This window comes from Mobula hypostoma, chromosome 13 (assembly GCF_963921235.1).
Source record: "Mobula hypostoma chromosome 13, sMobHyp1.1, whole genome shotgun sequence".
NCBI classification, from domain to species: domain Eukaryota; kingdom Metazoa; phylum Chordata; class Chondrichthyes; order Myliobatiformes; family Myliobatidae; genus Mobula; species Mobula hypostoma.
This window is the reverse complement of record NC_086109.1, coordinates 54,860,675-54,876,653: the sequence shown is the minus strand read 5'-3', so window position 1 is coordinate 54,876,653 and position 15,979 is coordinate 54,860,675. Positions and strand designations below refer to the sequence as shown.

General features: G+C 40.6%; 1 protein-coding gene across 1 annotated transcript in view; it reads left to right on the top strand.

Annotated features, from left to right (window-relative positions):
- Positions 1-9,206, top strand: part of LOC134355328 (protogenin-like) — a 165,473-nt gene extending 156,267 nt beyond the window's left edge. Inside the window, exons 15-19 of the mRNA XM_063065091.1 lie at positions 4,498-4,689; positions 5,597-5,720; positions 6,063-6,228; positions 7,877-7,987; positions 8,618-9,206. Of these exons, the coding sequence (XP_062921161.1) occupies positions 4,498-4,689; positions 5,597-5,720; positions 6,063-6,228; positions 7,877-7,987; positions 8,618-9,022 (998 nt within the window). The 3' untranslated portion in view covers positions 9,023-9,206. The remainder of the gene's footprint in view (positions 1-4,497; positions 4,690-5,596; positions 5,721-6,062; positions 6,229-7,876; positions 7,988-8,617) is intronic.
- Positions 9,207-15,979: the final 6,773 nt, after the last annotated feature.

The window sequence follows — 15,979 nt, the reverse complement described above, 5'->3', positions numbered from 1 at the left end:
AACTCCTCAAGCTTGCAAATGACGGCGGGCTGAAAAGTATGTTTGACATAACATCTCTGCCGGCATTCTGGATCAAAGTCAAGGATAAATATCCTGAGATAGCCACGAAAGAACTGAAAATGTTGCTTCCATTTCCAACATATCTCTGCAATGAATGCGACAAAAACTAAATAGACTGGACATAAGGAACCTCCTTCAAGTATCGCTGTCTCCCATCACCCCTCGATAGGACCATCTTGCTGCAGGGAAACAAGCCCAGGGCTCCCACTGATTCAGGGATATTGGTCTGTTGCAATGATTTTATATGTTCATACGGGGAAAATATTCGCTGTGTGTTTAATATCCAAACGTTACTTAAAATGTTATGATGCTATTATAAGTGACTTATATAACCATATAACAATTACAGCACGGAAATAGACGATCTCGGCCCTTCTAGTCCGTGCCGAAAGCTACTCTCACCTAGTCCCACCGACCTGCACTCAGCCCATAACCCTCCATTCCTTTCCTGTCCATATACCTATCCAATTTTTCTTTAAGTGATAATATCGAACCTGCCTCTACCACTTCTACTGGAAGTTCTTTCAACACATACTTCAAGCTCCCCTGTCCTCCCCTGATAATTGACTTATCGCTATATTCTTGCGAGGAAAATATGCGCTGTGTGTTTAATATTAAATTCATTAGATAAACCCTTTTAGAAACGAAATTGAGTGTATTAGCCCCATATTACCAATATTTCGGTCGTGATGAACACCCCCGCCCCGAACAGAATCGCCAAAAACGCTTTGTAGAGAATAATATCGGCAGGTACACGCATGGACAGGTCACGCATGCGCACTGGTGCCCGCGCAAGGCTTCATGGTCATTGTAGTCTTACTTTGACTGCTACTCTTGTCCGTTGGCAACCCTACCCCCACTCTCCCCCCCCCCCCCGGGTCGGCCGGTCCGCAAGAATATTGTCAATATTAAACCGGTCCGCAGCGCAAAAAAGGTTGGGGACCCCTGGTTTAGATGGGGCAGAATTTGATAAGTGTGTCCAGGATGGATTCCTGTCACAGTATGTGGACAGGCCGACCAGGGGGAATGCCATACTAGATCTAGTACTAGGTAATGAACTGGGTCAGGTCACAGATCTCTCAGTGGGTGAGCATCTGGGGGACAGTGACCACCGCTCCCTGGCCTTTATAATTATCATGGAAAAGGATAGAATCAAAGAGGACAGGAAAATTTTTAATTGGGGAAAGGCAAATTATGAGGCTATAAGGCTAGAACTTGCAGGTGTGAATTGGGATGATGTTTTTGCAGGGAAATGTTCTATGGACATGTGGTCGATGTTTAGAGATCTGTTGCAGGATGTAAGGGATAAATTTGTCCCGGTGAGGAAGATAAAGAATGGTAGGGTGAAGGAACCATGGGTGACAAGTGAGGTGGAAAATCTAGTCAGGTGGAAGAAGGCAGCATACATGAGGTTTAGGAAGCAAGGATCAGAAGGGTCTATTGAGGAATATAGGGAAGCGAAAAAGGAGCTTAAGAAGGGGCTGAGAAGAGCAAGAAGGGGGCATGAGAAGACATTGGCGAGTAGGGTAAAGGAAAACCCTAAGGCATTCTTCAATTATGTGAAGAAAAAAAGGATGACAGGAGTGAAGGTAGGACTGATTAGAGTTAAAGGTGGGAAGATGTGCCTGGAGGCTGTGGAAGTGAGCGAGGTCCTCAATGAATACTTCTCTTCGGTATTCACCAATGAGAGGGATCTTGATGATGGTGAGGACAATATGAGTGAGGTTGATGTTCTGGAGCATGTTGATATTAAGGGAGGGGAGGTGTTGGAGTTGTTAAAATACATTAGGACAGATAAGTCCCCGGGGCCTGACGGTATATTCCCCAGGCTGCTCCACGAGGCGAGAGAAGAGATTGCTGAGCCTCTGGCTAGGATCCTTATGCCTCGTTGTCCACGGGAATGGTACCGGAGGATCGGAGGGAGGCGAATGTTGTTCCCTTGTTCAAAAAAGGTAGTAGGGATAGTCTGGGTAATTATAGACCAGTGAGCCTTGCGTCTGTGGTGGGAAAGCTGTTGGAAAAGATTCTTAGAGATAGGATCTATAGGCGTTTAGAGAATCATGGTCTGATCAGGGACAGTCAGCATGGCTTTGTGAAGGGCAGATCATGTCTAACAAGCCTGATAGAGTTCTTTGAGGAGGTGACCAGGCATATAGATGAGGGTAGTGCAGTGGATGTGATCTATATGGATTTTAGTAAGGCATTTGACAAGGTTCCACACGGTAGGCTTATTCAGAAAGTTGGAAGGCATGGGTTCCAGGGAAGTTTGGCCGGGTGGATTCAGAATTGACTTGCCTGCAGAAGGCAGAGGGTGGAGGGAGTACATTCAGATTGGAGGATTGTGACTAGTGGTGTCCCACAAGGATCTGTTCTGGGACCTCTACTTTTCGTGATTTTTATTAACGACCTGGATGTGGGGGTAGAAGGGTGGGTTGGCAAGTTTGCAGACGACACAAAGGTTGGTGGTGGTGTAGATAGTGTAGAGGATTGTCAAAGATTGCAGAGAGACATTGATAGGATGCAGAAGTGGGCTGAGAAGTGGCAGATGGAGTTCAACCCGGAGAAGTGTGAGATGCTACACTTTGGAAGGACAAACTCCAAGGCAGAGTACAAAGTAAATGGCAGGATACTTGGTAGTGTGGAGGAGCAGAGGGATCTCGGGGTACATGTCCACAGATTCCTGAAAGTTGCCTCACAGGTGGATAGGGTAGTTAAGAAAGCTTATAGGGTGTTAGCTTTCATAAGTCGAGGGATAGAGTTTAAGAGTCGCGATGTAATGATGCAGCTCTATAAAACTCTGGTTAGGCCACACTTGGTGTACTGTGTCCAGTTCTGGTCACCTCACTATAGGAAGGATGTGGAAGCACCGGAAAGGGTACAGAGGAGATTTACCAGGATGCTGCCTGGTTTAGAAAGTATGCATTATGATCAGAGATTAAGGGAGCTAGGGCTTTACTGTTTGGAGGGAAGGAGGATGAGAGGAGACATGATAGAGGTCTACAAGATAATAAGAGGAGTAGATAGAGTGGATAGCCAGCGCTTCTTCCCCAGGGCACCACTGCTCAATACAAGAGGACATGGCTTTAAGGTAAGGGGTGGGAAGTTGAAGGGGGGATATTAGAGGAAGGGTTTTTACTCAGAGAGTGGTTGGTGCGTGGAATGCACTGCCTGAGTCAGTGGTGGAGGCAGATACACTAGTGAAGTTTAAGAGAACTACTAGACAGGTATATGGAGAAATTTAAGGTGGGGGCTTATATGGGAGGCAGGGTTTGAGGGTTTGGCACAACATTGTGGGCTGAAAAAGCCTGTACTGTGCTGTACTATTCTATGTTCTATGAATAAAGATGATAAAACTGTCTTCAGCTAGAGGACAGTGAACTTTGGAATTCTCTGCCTAAGAGGTTAGTGAATCTTCAAGTGAGATTTCTTTTCTTTCTGATATAAAGGGAATCGAGGGCTATGGGGTGAATGCTGAGGGTGTTGTTGAGGTAAGAGTTTAGCTGTATTTTATCGAATGACAGAGGTTGAATGGCGTGCTTCTGCTTCACAAATGAGTGAAGAATACTCTAATCTTTCCTGCAATCTGAACGGAAACTCTCAAATCTGTCATGTTCCCTCTCCTCGATCTTTTCCATAACTTTTAAGTGTCCTGTTGCCACTTCCTAATCAATTCTAGCATTTTCCTTTCACTGGTTAGGAGACTGGTTTGAGATGGTTTGCCCTTCTCACTGTAAACCTTTATGGAATAAAGGAGGTGCAACTACTGGACAAACCTCTGTATAGTTAGGGTGCCAAAGGTTATGGAGAGAAGGCAGGGGAATGGGTTGAGAAGGAAATTAAATCGCCATAATAAATAGTGGAGCTTACTTGATGGGCCGAATGGCCTAATTCTTGTTTTTGATCTTGTGGTCTATTGGTCTTAAACATTTCTGGCTTCTTTGTAGATTATGAGAATGGTTTTGGGATGGAATGCTTCTGGTCCAATTAGATTTTCTGGTGAGTGGTCAAGTTAATGGCAGCCACGTTGTTGAGTATCATGGGGAAGTGAAGGATCTCTCTTGTTGAAGGTGTTTGTTGCCTTGTGTGAATATTGCTTGTCTGGGTTTTGCTACTTGTAGGCACAAAATGTATGGAACCATCTGGGCCAGGCCTGGTTGACCAATCACCAATCATTACCCTGGACTGTTCCTCAGTGTTTATAATGTGTGTATATGTGTATACACACACACACACACACACACACACACACACACACACACACACACACACACACACACACACACACACACACACACACTCCATTTCTTTACACAGAGTGCTAACACTGTACCAGGTGCATGTTGATCTGCTATATATATTCATTCCTATGATCTAAAGAGTCATTGTGCTTTTAGAGATCTTTAGCCTTTGATTCACTGTTATTATGGTTCTTTTTAGGAACGATTACTATGGCTTTGCTGGAGAACCTTGTTCCTGGAAGTGTCTACCTCATTCAAATATCTGCATCAAATGAAGTAGGAGAGGGGCCATTTTCAAATGTTGTAGAACTGGTGGTCCCTGCTACAGAGACAGTATATTTTAGTCAAGGGGCAAAGTGGTCTGATTCTGTCAATGGTGCAGATGGCAAAGGTACGGTCCTGAGTGTAAAATTAAAGTGTACGCTAAACCTTTCCTACCAGATCTGTTACAGATAAATTAACTGGACATAGTTGTCAGTGAAATGCTGATAATGAGAGCTACAACAAAAGGTAAAGTAGGCAAATTAAACCATGGCTAAAATTACTTTAATAATATTCCACTTCAAATGGACAGTTATGCCTAATATTATGTCACTGTGCAATAGTTTCAGCTATTGCTTTCGGAGTTCCACATAATACAGGCCATCTAACTCTGAAGAATGGAGATGGTGAACATACCGGAATTGTCTAAATGGAAACTGACAGGGACAGTCTGGGAGGAAAACGAGAGAAAACCCAGAGAAATATTGATCATTCAAAAATCAGTAGATGGACTATGCTGGAAATCTGAAATATAACCAGAAAATGCTAGAAACACTCAGGTCAGTCAGCATCTGTGAAAAGAGGGTTGCAGACTGCCACTTTTGATGAAGAGTCTATGATCTGAAACATAAACGATGAGTGTTCCCAGCATTTTCTACTTTATCTCAGTGTCATTAGCCTATCATGTATTCACTTTCACTCAAAACAAACTGCCTGTTCACATATACAAAGTAGATTACTGTGGCTGGCAGCACAAAAGCCTTTGTGAAAAATAATATTATTATTTGAATAGCATTCATTCAAAGATTCAGCATTTTGTATATGAAAATAGTATTTGATCTATTTTGATGCTATTGTCTGTGTCTGTAATGTGGCGTGATGAATTAGGAACATAAGAAATGTACCACACTGCAATAAGTTCTATTGTAGAAACTTTTAATAAGGTAATTATGGAAACTTTTAATAAGGTGACAGCAAAAGCTGAAGTGATTTTAATGCTTTTGTTGTCTTCTAATATCACTTCCTTTATACCATAGCTAACTCAGATGTGTTTTACCACCTGGACCAAAAGTCAATGACTGGGATCATCGTTGGAGTCTGCATTGCCCTGACTTGTATTATCATCTGCATCCTTATCCTCCTTTATAGAAGCAAAGCAAGGTATTATGTGGACAGAATACAGAGCATTAATGATAGGCAAAGGTTTATATTAAAACCTGCTCTAAATATTTTGAATCTAATCGTTGGCAGTGCGAGAAATTCTACTAACCAAAGTATTGAATGTGCTGCAAATCTTCACCCGCACCCCAGCCCAGCCCACAACCAGATTATTGCTTCTGAGAACAGTTCTTACTGAAATGTCATATTTTGTGAAACACAACATTTACTAAAATTGCCTAATTTGCAGTGGCATCAATGAATTAACAGTGGGGTTTTACAGCACCAGCACTACCAGTATTGTTGCCGAGGTTTCCTTTAAATGGTGAACTTTTGTTTATCCAGGAAATCCAATGGAGTCAAGGCTGATCAACCAGGAAGTGTTCAGTTGGCACATGTGACGAGGCCACTTGTCAGTGGGAACCATCTGGCCAAGAGCAAGGATGAACAGTGGGAAAACATGGAAACCTTGATGCCAATGATGGCTGAGAATGTCTACTTGGATACCAAGGTAACTTTGTTTTTGTTGTAATTATTACCTTATTAATATTTTACCTGCTTTCATTTTCTTAAAAAAGGCTTATGCCTGGTAACAGTGAAGTTATTTACTATCTTAGCACAGTAACAGTGCCTTCAGCACCCAGGGCATGCCCTTTTCTCACTGCTACTGTCAGGCAGGAGGTATTGCATGGAATTGCTGCTGCTAAGTTAACAAATTCCACATCACATGCTGGTGATAATAAACCTGATTCTGATTCAGATTCGAGCCCACTGTATCTATGCTGACCATCAAGTGCCTCTCTATACCGTCCCCGTTCAGCAGCACTTGGTCCACAGCCTTCTACATTTTGGGCGATTGAAGTGCTCATCAGTTGCTGCTCAAGAATTGAGAGACTACCTGCCTCCCCCAGCTTCTCTGGCACTCTGATCCAATTTGCCATAACCTCTGGGTGGAAAAGTTCTTCCTCAGGACCCTCACCATAAACCTCTGCCAAGGTGTAAAATTTACTGCTTTCCTTGTCTTTGCCTTTCACGGTATTGTGTACCCCTCAGTTTTCTCTGCTCCAAGGAAGACAACCCAGTCCGTCCAGTCTCTCCTCATAACTGAAACATTCCAGACAGGCAACATCCTGGAGCAGGGTTCCCAACCTGCGGTCCATGGATCCCACGCTTAATGGTATTGGCCCATGGCATAAAAATGGTTGGGAACCCCTGTCCTAGCAAATCTTTACACCCTCTCCAGTGCAATCCATGTCCTTAATGTTGTGTGGTGAGAAGAAATGCACACAGTGTTTCAGCTGTGGCCTGGCTAGGACCTCCCTGCACTTGTATTCTGTGCTCTGGCTAATGTAGGCAAGAATCCCATCTGAGTTTTTCACCACTCCTGTCTACCTGTGCAGATGCCTTGGGGATCCTTGCCCTTATACACAAGGTGTACAACATTTTCTAGGGCCGTACCATTCATTGTAAACGTCCTACCCCATCCCCAAATGCATCACCTCACACTGTGAACGTTTTAATATTGTCTGCACATTCTGAGGACATCCAAAAGGGTTTTCAACCATGTAGTGTATTAGCTAACTCTAATTCTCCACTCCACTATCTGTTGCTTCAGCCTATGCTAACCAGGGACTTTCCTGCTTGTAACGTTCTCTGAAGAGAGCAGCTACCCTGGAACACACCAATGACTTGGAGATGCACTGAGCATCTAAAGGGAAAGAATAAAACCCATTAGAAATGGAGAGCAGGAAAAAGAATTTTGAAAAGCAATCTGAAATCTTAAGCTATAAATTTCTTGAGTTGAAGAAAACACAAAGACAATCTGGGGCAACACACAAAATGGCGGAGGAACTCCCTAGGACAGACAGCAACTATGGAGTCACCAATTGGAGTCAGGTGATCTGGGAGTACTTTTATTAAATGAGTTATATTTAAGAAGGGGAGAAGTAATGTAAAGAATGCTTTAATCTTGATAGGGGAACACTGTTAATACAGATTGCAGAGCTCTACTAGTGAAAATCTAGAAGTCCTTTGGCTTGAGCGAGCTGAAAGGAGTTAAAATTGAAACCAGCAATGAAAAGTGCAACTGGAACAGCTTCTGCACAGCAGTTCTGAGCAGAGAGTAACCCTTATGATTCCAATGCTCTTGTATCCAACAGGGTGGATCTGATTTGATTATTAGCAGCTCTGGTCACAGAAAAGAAAAGACCAAAAAGTGCTTATTTTTTGGAACAAAAAAGAGATCAACAAGCACGTCCAAGGAGAATCAGGTATGATTTGGAACTTGAATGTTAAAGTGGTTATGGCCATTGAAGGGACTGTAGATTTGCTGATGGGGTGAGATTAGGTCAGATAGGAGTAGGATTAAACACCAACTCCACTGGTTGAGCTGGCATGTCCGTGTGATATAAACTGTGACAACTTCTCATCGGCTAATGTTCGGTAGAGTTTCTATAATTAGAGCTATTGCTGCCAGAAGTTGGATTGGAATTTGTTGGGCTTGGGTTTACTAATCAATTAGAATCAGTTTTATATTCAGTAACCTTTAGTGAGGGCCATCTGCTTGACCTGATTAACTCAACATGTTAATAAATCATGCACTTGTAGTTTTAAACAGTTGGTCACAGGCCCTCATCGAATGATGGCACTAACTGATTTAACTATTCCCCATCAGCAACCACTTGTATTTTTTTTTATTGGAAGCACAGTTACCAAAGTTTACTCACTGTCTCCTATTGCCCTCTTTAAATGATTTTGGATAAAGTCCAACAATATGGTCCTGGATTTCCAACGGAATTCTTTTGGCTTGTGGTGGAGTAGATTCATACAGTGTTCACTCAGACCAGAGCAATTGTCTAGACCTGTGTGCCTTTATTAAACTACCATTCTTTTGCTTGCAGCCAGTCAGAAGAAATGGGTTTGGTGTGACTGGGCTGACCTGTGAAGAATTGAGTGGCCCAGTGCTGGTTCCCCCCACAACCTTGCCATCTGTGTTTACTGCCATGGGAGATACAGAATATTCACACAATAGTGATGGAAGCCATGAAACTGGAGATTCGGGCAGATATTCCCATGATTCCAGAGAGGAGATGGAAATGTCGCACCTTTCTTCTACACCTGTCTTCCTGGGATCATCTGTCCAGGCAGAAACTGCCAGCATTCCTGCCTTGTCTACCTCAGAGGATGACCAATCCCTGTTGGTTGTTTCTCATTCCACTACCAATGACCTGCTGGCACTGCCTCGACCAAGCCAAATGCCGTCAAGGCCAACCAGTGAAAACACCAACAACCAATTTCCAATCTAAGTAACCTGATCCAGTTTCGCCATAATTTATCTGTACGATGGACAAATGTGCAGGAAGCCAAAGAACACTTTGGGGAGAAAGTCTGGGTCATTTTTTAGTCACTCCAGGTTCTTACACAACTTTGCTTTATGAATGTTCCATTTGTTTTTTTTATTTTACCCACCATGAATGTCTGTATGTCAAAAAATGTGAAAAGGACCATTACCATTTCTTTTGATTTTATTTTGAAAGGTATATCATGGAGCAGAAATAATATTTCAGGCTTTCTGCTGAAAATCTACCTCAATCTTACCTAATAATGAACTCCCAGTATTTAACAGATATTTGACTCCATTGCCTAATAGTTGATATTTCCTTACACAAATGTGTTGTTTTGATAAAAGAAATGTTTGTTGGTGTTGTTCTGCTGTGATGTAGGAGTTGTGAGGGCTTTGCCATGAGAGTGTTTGACTAAAGATCTGTTTACATGGGCAGGTGAGATTCTAAAATGGGGCCATGCACAACACCTTTAAGCTGAAGTTGCCTTAATTATTTTCCGATTTAAAGCAGAAGGTCCAGACAGATTATTGAAGATTTTGATTTGTAATCTCAATCTATGAAATGTTAAGATTACTTTCCACAACTGCTGTATTTGTACTGCACACTGACATTAAGCACTGGGGGACAAAATATAGAGCTGGTCTGATCAGAGGAAATCAGGAATACTTTGGATTCTGTAGAAGTTTAGTACTTCATTGTTCTCGCCTAGAAACATATCCAAACTGTGCACTACTAGCAGTGTCAACGTATTCCCAGTGAATTTGAACCTGAACTGCTCTGAGTACATCTACTTAGTGGAATATCTGTTGGGAGGCACCGCAGACTAATTGAAGCAGGCCAGGGTTAACTGAAATGATTACCTAGATGCTTCCTGTTCTAGAAACTGGAAAATACAATGCAGATGCAGACTTTAGGGAAAACATGCCTCATGCACTGACCCCTATCACAGCAGCCCTGTGCTGTCCTGGTTGAGTTCTGATTTCATGCATTCTAACAGATGCTTCTGAAGCTGTCTGGTCCTTCTCAGCCTAAGTATTACATCCAGTGGGATGATGCTTCTGCACTCCATATTAATACTAACTTTCGTGTTTTTGAAGGGGAATTTTGTAGCATGTATTAGTAAGTTTTGTTAATTTTAAGTGTGATATCTAGAAACTCAAGTAAAATGCTATCTAAGTATTCCAAGGGAATTTCTACTGACACTTTAGTGATCTGTTTCAATGAGTATGTGGACTCCTAGTCCAATATGTTTTGCAGCTTTGTTCCCAAGCCAGTACTGCCAAACGTCTAACAGAAAATCTCAACCAGAAATGTTCAGCTATCATAGTAGATTAAATACATTAAGTACAAGAGTTCCTCTCTAATAAGTTCTCCATTGTTGTCTTTTCAATTAATTAGCAATACTCTTTTAAACTTGAAGACAAAGCCTATCTATTCCCCCTCAGAACTCATCAAATTCCTTTTAACCTTCTGATTCTCCTGACAAATGCATTCACTCCATTTAACAAACTGCCAAATGAAAAAGTATAGCAATATTATTGTTGGAATGAATTGATCTAATTAATTTGTGAGTCCTAGAATATAAGAGTAGAGAAGAGTTCTAAAATATTTGATTAAATTATTGAAGGAATTCATGTTCTAAATAATAGGAATTCATATTCTAAATAATTGGTATTCTAAATACCAAGTTGAAAAGGATACCAAGCTACTTATAAAATAAAAGAATTTGTGCATAGCTATTCAATAACTGCATTTCTACCATAGATTCTACAAGTGATCTTTCTTCTGGCAACTTCAGTTTATTGGTATTGAATCATGATGCTCGTTAAGAGTTACAATCCAAAGAACACCATTCAGTGCCTCGTGTGTATTTGTTTTTGGAATTGCTTGTATTAAACAGAGCTTTACGATACCAAAAATGTTTAGAAGCTGCTACTCTCATGTGCCTGTAGCCTTGCATCTCCTGTTTGATACTACCTCTTTTTAAAAACCTATTTTAGTGTTATTCCTTATCTAACCTCAGGGATCAAGTATTTGTTACATTTGAACTGCCACACATATGTGTGTGTGTGGTGTACTGACAGGGTATCTTGTTTGAATTATTGCTTTTAAAATCGTTACTGTGTAGCTTTTAAGAGTTAGAACAGATCACTAGAATTGTGTGCCAGTAAATGTTCATGCCAATGTGATGCCGATATAGCAAAACTACTTTAAAATAAGCTTACCAAAGAAAATGTACATAAACTTTTTTTCTAGGATTTTTTGGGCCATTTAACTATTGAATCTTTTAATTTTATGCTAGTTTCTAATCATTTATAAGATTTGTATGTGTTTTGAATTGAAATTGATTTTCTTATACATTATTACACTAGAATAATTGGAAACCTAATTTAGGGGATGAGTAATATTGATGTGACAATGCCCAAATGCTATTAAATCCCATCCCTTATTGGAAACAAATCAAATTATAATAAATAGATATCCAATGATTTATTGTCTAAAATTACTTAAAAGCTAATTTTTTGTCCTGTACAAAGGCATAAGACTTTAATGTTTGAATAATGTTCTAATATCGGCTCAATGAAAGATCCTTAGTACTAACTACTGAGTACGACTTCTGGTTAGCTGCACTCTGCTCTTTATAGTGTAGATCAGATTTATAGCCAGTTTAGCACTTGTCTTTCAGATTAGTGTCATCCATTGTATTGATGGTAAAGACGGTATACAAAGGTAAACTCTATCCAAAGATTTGATGTTGATAGGACACTGTGTCTATGCAGTATCTGAATTCCAGACGTAAGAACTGTGTCACTTTTCATTAAAGCTGCAGTCGAGTTATGAATGAAATGAAGAGAGTTCTCTTGTATAAGATATAATTTTATAAATGTACATTTATCTCCAATGGCAATAATTGTTTAATATCATTTATTACGAGAGGATTCCTCAGCTGTAGAACTTCAGTGAACACTGAAGTCATTACTCATTATTTGCCATTTTTAGAGGCGTGGTGAACCTGACCTGAATTCTAATGTTTTGAAATATTCCATTTTTCTACACAAAGTAAAATATTCCAATATTCCCTTCTAGAATTCACTTGACTTGCTATCATGTGATTGGCTGAGCCTTTCACTAAAGATAACTGCGAATTTTTGTGTCTCAGTCATACAGTTTGCATTACCTACTTAACAATAAAAGACTGCAAAAGAAAAGGCAATTGTAATAGCTTTAAATAGTGTAATCAATGTTGAGCAATAAATGTACTACCTCTTGCTTTGACAAATTTAAGGGAGCAGAGAGCAGAAAAAGATATTTTAAAAAAGACAATAAATTCAGTATTAATTTTTTGATTTCAAATACAGCTAGATCAGCCGTCCGTGAAAACCAAAGATTTATTTTTTGTTCACCTTTGTGTATCAAAAGTAGATTAGTTCTTCATTCCTGAGTTGTCTTTAAAGTAATGTTTGATTGCTTGCTTTTTTTATTTTGATGCAGCAACAAATGTTCATGACTAACATTCCAAATCAAAATTGGCATCTTTTCATTATATACAGCAGCCATTTTGAAATACTGTACACAAAAATGATTACCCACCGTAGAATAATTATTGTAGACATTGTATGATATTTGTTTAGAATGCTGTTTATGATCCTGCATCGTCATTCCCACAGAATTCAGGTACAAGTTGTTACAGTACAACTGTAATAACACTTGAGTAACTATTACTCACCTTGGCTGTGCATTTTTCTTGTCTGAATTGTCTGGTGTTCAGTTTGAGCTGTTGAACAGTTTGAAAATGTATGTTGTTCATGGGATCAATTTTTAAGAAGTTCTGCCCATTTGTCCTACCTTATGATGTGGGTCCATCATTAATTAATTATTTAAAATTTCCTGACAATTGCAAACCTAAGGTCCTGGAGACCAACTCATCCTCTCTTCACTGTCCAGCTTTGTGCACTAGTTGTCAGTCCTCAGACAGGATAAGCTGAACAATAGAAAGTATATTTGATATCATTGTCATTTCCTAGGACCCTGGATCGGGAAACAGTGGAACAATGTCTTAGAAAATGCATTCTGACATCTTATGTACAGTATTTCAATGAGAGCTGCTGTTATGAACCACCAGCATTTTTTTCAAACTCTTCAAACCTACTTCAGATGTAATGCAGGCTGATTGCTGGTGTTACATAACCTTATTAATGGTACAATATTTATTATCAATGAAGGTTCTCACTTGTGGTTGCTGGGGAAACTTGTCATTGATCTCTGACATATCAAGTTTTAGTAAATGCATTAATTGAAGCAACTGCCTTTTAAATGTATTAGGGGGACCTGATAACATCATTGCAGTTGGAGATGTAAGCACAGTTTTAGGACGCACTCTGCCTTTTCAGAAAGTAAAAGCAGAGTCTGGAAAATATGCTGGTTAGCTGATGAGATTTTGCTGGATTTTTGTAAGATTGGAGATGTTAATTGAAATATACTTGGAAACTACTGCCTCCTTTTTTAAGTTAAGTATTTGTTGATGCACATTAATCTGGAATTGTGTGTTAAACTGTCTGAAATTGTATTTTTGTTTTGATTATGTACTAAACTTATGCGGCTGATGTAATGGGTACTTGTGTGACATTCACTACACATACCTGTGGGGGTGCTGGTGTATGTCATGTGACCACTTGTTACAACAGTTGGGAAAGGTGGGAGAAAAGTAATTGTTACTGCTTTTTTGATTAGTGTGTTTTACTCCTTTGTGATGAGAACAAGTAATGTGTTAGTTTTTTTTATTTTAGAGCATATTGTTAAGATGTGAACTAAAGGGACGAAGTGGAGGGTGCAGTCTGATTATACCTCAGGTGTTCTGAACCTTCTGTCTTCAATTGCCAATTATCTTGTAAAGGCAGTGTTTGTGATCCTGGTTCTGGAGGGTGAACCTGCATTATATCAAATCTTATGTCTCAGGGGATCAGCTTCACTTGATATCCAGTGCTACAGGAGAGTAAACGCTTGCCTTGATTTCTGAATGTACCTCATTTATGTCTTTAACTACTTTTACTGAGAAACTGTGTGTTGCTATTTTATACTAGCGTTACAGTGAGTGCTGCCTAGAATTCAGGTGCCTGATCTGTAATTTTGCTAACTCATGCCAAAAAATATAACTAGTCTAAAAGCCAAAATGTTTTAAAACTGTTGTAAAATAGTCTGCATTTTGAATGATTGCACAGTTTAAATAAAGTTTTCCATAAAATTACATTATTGTCACACATTTAATGGGTGTGGAGAATTCATAATATTTCAAAGATATTTGATTTATTTCATTAACATGAGAAAATCTACAGATGCAGGAAATCCGAGAAACACCCACAAAATGCTGGAGGAACTCAGCAGGCCAGGCAGCATCTATGGGAAAGAGTGAACAGTTGCCGTTTTGGGCAAGACCCTTCAGCAGGACTGGAAAGAGGAGGGGAGGGGAGGAAGAAGTAGAAAGTGAGAGGTGAAACCTGAAGAGGGTGAGGGGTGAAGTAAAGAGCTGGGAAGTTGATTGATGAAAGATAAAGGGTGGGAACAGGGGGAATCTGATGGGACAGGACAGAAGACCATGGAAGAAAAGGAAGAGGGATGAGCACCAAAGGGATGTGATGGGCTGCTAAGAAGATATGGTGAAAGAGGGGAAACAGGAATGGGAAATGGTGAATGGGGGGGGGGGTGGAGTTTGAGAAATCAATGTTCATGCCATCAAATTGGAGATTACTCAGATGTTGCTCTTTCAACCCAAGTGTGGCCTTGTGGCAGTAGAGGAGGCCGAGGACTGACATGTCGGAATAGGAAGTAGAATTGAAATGGGTGGCCACCAGGAGATCTCAATTTTTCTGGCGGACCAAGTGAAGGTACTTGATGAAGCGGTCTCCCAGTCGACATTAGGTCTCACCAATATACAGGAGCCCACACTGGAAGTATCAGATACAGTAAATGACCCCATGGATTTGCAGGTGAAGTGTCCCCTCACCTGGGGCCCTGAATGGTAGTGAGGGAGGAGGTGTAGGGGCAGTGTGTACTTGTTCAGCTTGTAAGGATAAATGCCAGGAGGGAAATGAGTGGGGAGGGACAAATGGATAAGGGTGCAGGGAGCGATCCTTGCAGAAAGTGGGGGGAAAGGAAAGATGTGCTTGGTCGTGGGATTCCTTTGGAGATGGCGGAAGTTGGAAAATTATGTGCTGTAGAGGGGTGGTAGCTGAGGACAAGGTGGCGGGAGGATGGGATGAGGGCTGATGTGCGTGAAATGGGAGAGATGTGGGTAAGGGTTGAACGCTTTCTCTCCGGTTAAGCTACACTCACGTTTCTTTCTTCATGCAGACCTCTTGTGAACAATTGCAGTTTTGATTTTCTAAATAATATCGACAACTGATTTGGTTGTATGAATGGTTATTGCAGTGAGAGGCCACTTTAACAAAGATACTTGGATGTTGTCTCAGTATAATTAACAAACTAAAAATCCTCAACAATTATCACAAACCACAGAAAATAAGTAGTCTCTGTTCACAACACAATTACTCATTTATCTTTTTTTAAACTATGCTTTCTGACAAATCTAAATGAGGGTGGGATGGTGAATCAGACTGACAGACAACAGGAAGCTCAGCCTTGCAGTCAGAGTCACAGAAAAGTACAGCACAGAAACACCCTTTGGCCCATCTAGTCAGTGCTGAGCCATTTAAACTGCCTACTTCCATTGACTTGCACCTGGACCATAGTCCTCCATACTCCTACCATCCATGTACCTATCCAAGCTGCAATTAAACATTGAAATCGAGCTCACATGCACCACTTGTGTTGGCAGCTTGTTCCACACTCTCATAATTCTCTGGATAAGTTTCCTCTCATTTTCCTTTAAACTTTTCACCTTTCACCCTTAACCCATGAACT